The 8,039-nt window shown below is 39.3% G+C and overlaps 1 protein-coding gene across 1 annotated transcript; it reads left to right on the forward strand.

Moving 5' to 3' along the window:
• The first annotated feature begins 486 nt into the window (after positions 1-486).
• Positions 487-6,063, forward strand: LOC124169997. Its single transcript, XM_046548684.1, has 2 exons — positions 487-1,574; positions 5,617-6,063. The coding sequence occupies exon 1, from the start codon at positions 503-505 to the stop codon at positions 1,571-1,573; it is 1,071 nt and encodes a 356-aa protein (XP_046404640.1). The 5' UTR covers positions 487-502; the 3' UTR covers position 1,574; positions 5,617-6,063.
• Positions 6,064-8,039: the final 1,976 nt, after the last annotated feature.

Genomic DNA, 8,039 nt, shown 5'->3' on the forward strand with positions numbered 1-8,039 from the left:
CAGTATAAATGCCGCGGGATGCCCACTCGTGGAAGTAAATGTAGCGTGTACTCTGGAGCGAAAAACCCCGCGCGATATATTTCCGTGTTCACCTCTGAGTTATCGACTCGACGGCACGATGTTAACGAGTGAGAAAAGCAAACAGGAGCATTTTAAAAATACAACGTCACTGAGGGAGAAACTCCCCTGCCTGCCGCTTGTTTTTGACCCATGGTTTCAGATGACTGACTCACATTGAAAACCAAGGGCACTCAGTTCCCCTTGGACTTGCGACGGGGGGAAGATGAGAAGTTTGTGTAAGAGACGCACCCTCGTTTTCCGATTACATTTCTGGGGGCCTATGCCTGAGTCCGTTCGAAATATCTCGCATGCGAATGCACTCGCACGATCAATCTCGCACTACGAGCGTTCTATGCGGAATTCGGTATGCCCTCTGAAACAGCACCTCTAGATATGTAAACCTCATATGAATCCACTCATTGCATTTCTAGGCGCAGTTAAAATGGCTAGCACTGGCGACACAGTCCAAAACCTTCCTGTTGAAGAGGCTGTAGCACGAGGTGGGGTGACTGAGATTGAGAAAGGGGCCAGAGATTCAACGGATGAATTGCGCCACTACCAATCCAGCGATTTCGCTTCTTTGCGAGATGAGATTCACAAAGAGATCACTTCAAGGGACGTTCTGCTCCGAAAACTGGAGGAGAGCGTCACCAGATTATCTGAAGATATCGCTCCTGTGAAAGATTACGTGATGGCAGAGATGGAAGAGGAGGATGACGACGCAAGTTCTTCATCTTCAGACACACCTGAAGATGGCGCTCCTCAGGACGGAGACCAGGAAACTGAAGAAGAGAGAAATATTAGAGCTTTAAATAGATGTGTGGACGTGATGATGAGTCTCACGGAAATACGTGAGAATAACGAAGAGAAAACAAAGAAAGTCAGAGGTTTTTACGAGAAAATATACAAAGCATCCCCCTTGACCTCTCTTATGCTGAAGTTCCTGGAGAGAAATGGTGGAGTGAAAGTAATAATCGATTGTGATTCCAAGGATATCTCCAACTTAGTGAGGGGATTGGCTAACCTGGATGGTGAAAAATGTGCTGGAACAACATTACATAAGTTTGCCGACTTTTTTGAATGCAAGGTTTACTTGGGAGGTGAGGCTGGAAAATATCAAGTATGGGAAGGGTTGAAATGGGTGGACAAATATCATGACCCTGAAGCATCCCTGTCTCAGAGCTTGGCACAGATGGTGATGTACTTAATTTTCAAAAACCGAGGTTTTCCTTACAAGTGTGACGATGATCAGTGTGAGAAACTGTACGAGAAAATTGCGCAGGAAGCATTACAGAAGATGACCTCAGGGGCGTACATGGACTACTTGATTAACGATGCCTTGAGTATGAAAACACCTTTAGGGAGAGAAGTATCGTTGATTTCGGTCGTCCCGGGAATGCTCGTCAAGCACGGTTCGCAGGGAGGAATGAGGACATTGCAGGAGCAGGTACCTTTCCTCACGTACTTCTTCATGCAACACGTGATTCCGAAAATGAGGAGCATAATCAATTGAGGTAAGTGACTCACATGGTAAACATTTTATCGGAATAAAGGAATCTTCATGAAAAATCCACAAAACAGATATACTAATTGCAGTCAACTCTTGATTGCAACAGATGCTGATCAGGCAATGTCATATGAAGCATGGATCCCATAAAGCTATAAATCTGTAGAAGTTTCAACAGTTAATTGGGACAACTGCGGAATCCAACAGTAACTTCTGAATCGAACAGTGAGTGCTGAATCCAACAGTAACTTCTGAATTCATCAATAATTTTTGGATTTATTAGATACTGTCAGAGTTTACAGTTATGGTTAGTTTTAACAGTTACTGTTACTTTTTAAATTTACTTTTAGTTTTAACAGTGGTCCCAATTAACAGTTGAAATTTCAACAGTTTTTTCGCTAAGGGTCCCATAAAGCTATAAAACTAATTTCCATCAAATTAAATAATAATTAATAATAACAAAACACATTTTATTTTTCTGTATATAATTCCTTGAAATGAGAACAAAATATTTTCTATGCTCAAAAATAGTTTATGTACATAGTCTAAAGTTTTTAGTAATAAAATGATAAAACGTATTGCACAGTCCACGGGTTAGATGATAATAACCACATGTTTCAATGCTTAGCATTATCATCAGGTGAAATATGAATAACAAGTGAGTTGCGCCACAGAACCTATGTTGCTATATATTAATTGTCGAGAGGGGAGCAGATGAAAGATTGGTTGGGGTGAAAGTAGGTGGTCATAGTACGAAAGGTTAAATGGATAAAACTGTAGATATTGATGTATTACCTACTATCAATTTATCTTGGTGAATTCTATTATGTAAGTTGTCCTTTCTCAAATACCCTAGGTTCTTAATAAATTTTGCATTCTTAGGTTAGGTTTTCATGTTTACAACATAAAGATTAAGGTGTGCCTGAGGGTTATCCCATTTCTCCCGTGATATTTATTATCCTCTCCTGGGGCACTAATAGGGTAGTTTCCTTCATCAAAGAAAACGAAAGGCATTGATTGCGATTCGTTACCCACCATTAGTGTATTCATAATATACAAATTATTTGGTTTTAGAAATACCGGTTTAGACGAATGGCAAGGGTCAAATTTTATCCTCATTTGAAAAAGGCCAGATTGGCGCCCATGCGATTCCACTCCGCGTGATGTCACAGGGACCTAGTTTCTACACGAGAGGATAGGAGTTATACATCGTCTGAGGTTATCAATGCATGCATGAGCCACAGAGCTCAGGGAAACATGTCTTAATAATCACCTATTAAAACTGGCTAAGGTCGGAAAGTTTTCTTCGTTTGATAAGGTATTGATAAACCTTTTTTAAACCAAGCGCTACCATTCAGCAAGGTACTCAGCTATCCGCTAGCATCCTGCGTCCTATCAGCGCTCAGAGCCTCGATCAAGGTCACCTCACAAGGAGAGAGAGGGAACCAGAAATGCGTCGCACGGACTTTCCTACTTACGCGTCGCGTTTTTGCGCGCTTGAATTTTTTCATTTTCATTTAATCGCGAAAAATAGATATCGTCATTTAAAAATCTAAAAGCGCAAAATACGTACTCCAGGAGTAATAATCTTTCGATTTGGGCAATAGAAAAATAATAGGAAACCACCCTATTCATGGGACCCAATTGTAAGATTAATATTCAAAAGAGGTAACTGCTACTTTTAGGTAAAATGCCTGCTATACTCCCCATGTTGCCATCTATTTTGGAAATTCAGTATGTTACCTCTCCCCAGATTATACATTAGGGCTGCAACTTTTTGTGCAAATAAGAATATTTCCTATCATGCAACCAATGACGATTATCGCTGTTATTGTACTAGGAGTGCTACAAGCCTCTACCAAACATTAATAAGAACTAAAAACCTGAGTTATGCCCCATGGCACATGGGCCTATTGTTAACACATTGATCTCCACGCAAGTCATACTGACCGGCTTCCGAGCGACCGTTTCAAAGTGGATTTCTGAAGCCGCGAGTGACCGGAATCTCTTGCTAACGTATGGGCCATGACCGTTGTGGCGTCCGAATGTAAATATGTATTTTAAAGTAAAGTACAAAAATAAATTTAATGTTTTATGATCCGGGAATACTTAATGGAATGAAAAACACCAATGGCGTCAAAGGACATATCTACTAAAAGCATAATGGCGGTAAATGCGTCCACCAGGAAATTAAGGGAATATAGACTATGTCCCTCTTTAAGTGCAACCTTTGTGAATTTCTTTCGAAACACTTATTTCTGTGGACAAGTTTCTTCAAACGTAACCTTTTTTTTTCTTTGTTTCACTGTTGCCTTGGTTTCACGAATACGTATTCACAGCAAGTGTCAGCACGCAATTCACGTCTGAGATGGCGAATCGGTATGGAATGGGAATGAAAGTGTGGAAAAGCACAATAAAAGTTTTCCTAACGATCCTTCAAATGAATTTCAATTTTGAATTCTATTTTTACATAAATTATATCTTGTCAATTACCAAATTAGCAACAGCGAACAGTTAAGGAACAAAGTATTCGACTAGGGAGAGAACAGGCATGAAACAGACAAGGTGTTCAAATTTTCATTCTGCCAACAGTCGCCTGCCATTTGTCACTGGGACAGCAAACAGGGATATCTAACAGCCTAATAAACGGGTAGCAAACTGACAGCGTACAGTCCCCCACCTGATCACTGGCTGTGGTCCAACAAGTAACGAAGAGACAATGCCGCTTCCTTAGCAGGGAGAGAACTGACAAGTAACACTCTTCTCGCAGACAAGGAGAAGGCGTTCTAATTTGCAGTGTACAAACAGTCAGTCGCCTGACTCAAGGGCGTACCCAGGATCTAAACTGGGGGGGGGGGGGACAAGCCATGGTTGTTCAAGTTGTAGGTAAGATTAAAGCATGGAAAAGGCAAATGAAATCAAAATTTCAAGGAAACTGTAACAGTTCTTCAATAGTTTTCAAAATTATTTGCCAGGAAAATTATTATTTTCCTTAAAGACTTTTGTTATTTTTGCTTCAAGGGAGGGGGGCAGCTGCCCCCTCATGCTCCTCGCTGGCTACACTCATGGCCTGACTGTTGTCACTTTGACAAGGAACAGGGAACCAATAGCCTACTGAACAGACAAGGAACAGGCATTATTGTTACAGAAATTGACAGTGTAAGAAAGTATTGGTAGTATACATCGCATATACAGTAGATTCCGTTTACTGGGTCCACCGCTTAATTGGGGCAGCCGCTTAATTTGGGCAGATCTTGAAGAACAGAACCCAGTAGAGGAATATCCCAGAGTATTCTCCGCTTAATTGGGACAGCATGCTGCTTTATTGGGCCATGAGTCGGCCACATAGACTCTATACTCGCGACCAAATTAAAATTTTTTGTTTTCAGAATACCATTTTTTTATATTTCACAGCCAGAGAGCAGGCCCGGACGTAAAACACAAAGAGGTGATCGCTCTTGACTAGTTTGCGGGTCAAGGCGGATGATTTTTTCTCTGTGGATCTTTTCCACGATTGTGCATTGCGATTGACTCCCGCTAAAAGTTATTACCGCTGCTAGTCCTGGTGTACTTCAAACCATTCACAATGGTTGGATCTTACATGAAGGTTTGCACATTAGGCTGGTTAAATTTCTTTCATGATGTTTTTACGAAAACTTGTCATTTAAATTATTCGTTAAAATACGGATATTTCGGACTCAATTTTCCCACTCACAGCTATTAGTGGGCCCTGAATTTTGCTAACGATAGGTGATTTCATGAGAGAGAGCACCATCGTCGCTGCGTTGAGTATCACAGGGTCTGTCGCATCTTTTAAGTTTTCTGTTAACATTCGGCCTGTGATTTTTATGGTATATATATATATTTCTGCTTAAAATGGCATGTGCGAATTTGACAAATGAACCTTGAAAAAACGGTGAATTTTATAATGAAATAGGAGGAAGAACCTTGACTGATAATATTAATACTAATTATTGCATTTTATTTTATTAATTAATGAGGGCCAAACAATTTTGTTACATATCTGTTTTGTTTCCTTGCTTCAACAGGTATGAAGAATGTGCCTTCAACAAAACGTCTGAGATGAGTGCCTTGAAGTTATTGTTCTTAAGTTCCTGAAATTCATTGTCTCGAAGATGAGATTCGTGTTTTATTCCGCGTCAGTCATTTTGGTGAACCGGGAGTTGAACAGTGGCTGGCCACATGTATCAATGCTTTCGCAATTGTTACCTAATCGGTGCTTGAGTTAAAGCCTTTACATATATGCAAAGATGGATATTATTGTTTTAGTTTCGTAATTATTTTTATTGTAACATGCCATTTTAATTTTTTAATGCCTTTATCATAAATCGCACAACTGCTTAGATGCAATGTTTGTGCAATAATATCTGCATTCTGAAATTATAATCATTTTTTCATTACTTCAGGTGTTACACTGATAAAAAGAACATTTATTCTCCTTAGTAACACCTGTATATTGTATTTATCCTAACCTATAATGGCAGAAAAAAAAGATTGGGAATTTAATTTTTTTAAAGAACGTAGTACATTCAGAGTATATTTTATACTAATTGTTAATTCTCCTATTTTATGAAAGTGTTTTACATTCTCTGGAAATGAGATCTAATGTCTAGGTACTTTATCTTGAAAATGACACACAGAAATTATAATTAGTTAGATTGTGGAACACCTTAAAAAATACCATATTTTTGTAATTGAATACATTAACAATGCTTTGGTTTCCTTCTATAGCCTTGATTTACCTATTTTGTCTTATAGCCATATATTTTTCCTATTTCTGTCTTTCATACCTGAGAATAAAGACACGGTATCGGTTGGCTAATGGATGTATTTTGTATAACCATTGCTAGCCATAAATGAATGTTCTAATATTATGTACACCATTATGTTTTTTCAAATGATTTTGTAATTTGATTCTAATAAAAGAAGAGATTTATTCTTACTTATTTTTGCATAAATACCCAAGATTTCACTCCAAGGAAAATCATAGTTGGTGAGTGGCAGATATATATAAGTGTGTCTTGGCGGAATCTACCATTGGACAACATTTTACATGCTGCAAGTAGCACGAGAATATATTTAAACCTCTCGCTACGAAGCTCTTTTTTGGGGTGGAGTGACCCTGGAATTTTCTTCCCTCAGATTTGGAACCCTGCTCAACACTTACCCTAGCCGCTACACTAGACCCCTTCTAACCCTATCATAGCACGAATCTACGGTCAATTTATTCTGTTACCAGTGTTTTTTTTAAAACTAATATTGCTTTTGATTTTCAACAATTTACTCTTCTCAAAGAATTACGAACAATTCATTTCATAGTATAAAAAAATTGTAGCGTCCACAAATAATACCATCGAAAAAAACTATTGACAATATAACAACTTGGCAACGGATTCCTGCTGTGAGGTTGGTCATAAATACGATATCTATTTTTCATGATTAAACTAAAAGTGAAATATTTCAAGCACCCGAAAATGCGACTGCTAAGGAGGAATGATGGGAAAAGCCCGTGTGACGTATTTCTGTTTCCAGCTGTCGGCGTGTGAGGTGACATTGGGTCGAGGCTTGAGCGCTGATACGACGCAGGTTGCTAGAAGGTAGCAGAGTACCCTGCTAGCAGGTAGCGCTTGGCTTAAATAAGGATTATTATTCCCCTATCAAACGAAGGAAACTTTCTAACCTTAAGCGATTTTAATAGGTGATTAATGAGAGATGTTTCCCTGACTCTGTACGTCATGATATGCATTGCTAATCTCAGAGATTTGTAAGACTCCTATCTACTTGTATAGAAACTAGGTCCCTGTGACGTCACGTTGAGTGGCATCACATGGGCGCCAATCTGGCCTTTTTCAAATGAGGTTAAAATTGACCATTATTGCCATTCGTCTAAACCTGTATTTCTAAAACCAGGTAATTTGTATATTATGAATGTACTAATGGTGGGTAAGGAATTGCAATAAATGCATTTCGTTTTCTTTTGATGAAGGAAACTACCCTATTGCTACCTCAGCAGTCATTTCCCTTCCTATAGCCAAAGTCTGGTGGTTAGCGTTCAAAAAATCAGCGACAGCTACACCTGACGTCAGTTGTTCTGCATATAAAAATGCCGGTCGGCACCCTGGTATTCAATGAAGCAGGGACGAAGACATAATCCGGGCTCATCGCGACAATCTGGGCAGAAAGGGGTGATGTTCTTCCTGTCTCCTTTAGTGTAACTAACGAGGCAACGCTATTGTTTCCGCCTATTCCCCGCCATCGACGGGAAAATGAGATTTGGGGGGCTTTGGTTGTGGGTGGACGTGAGGAAGGGCATATTTGTGTAGGGAGTGTGGTTGAATTTTAGTTCACATCGAGAACATGCGTGGATAAAGGTTGAAAACATTTTAAAGAAACTGAAATAAGTGTTCTAGCTGATTGGATATTGACCGACATATTTGCTTCTAAAAATATT

Source organism: Ischnura elegans, chromosome 13, assembly GCF_921293095.1.
Source record: "Ischnura elegans chromosome 13, ioIscEleg1.1, whole genome shotgun sequence".
Taxonomy (NCBI): domain Eukaryota; kingdom Metazoa; phylum Arthropoda; class Insecta; order Odonata; family Coenagrionidae; genus Ischnura; species Ischnura elegans.

What these genes read in the sequence shown, in the direction of transcription:
- LOC124169997 (XM_046548684.1), top strand. Translation starts at nt 503, where the DNA reads ATGGCTAGCACTGGCGACACAGTCCAAAACCTTCCTGTTGAAGAGGCT.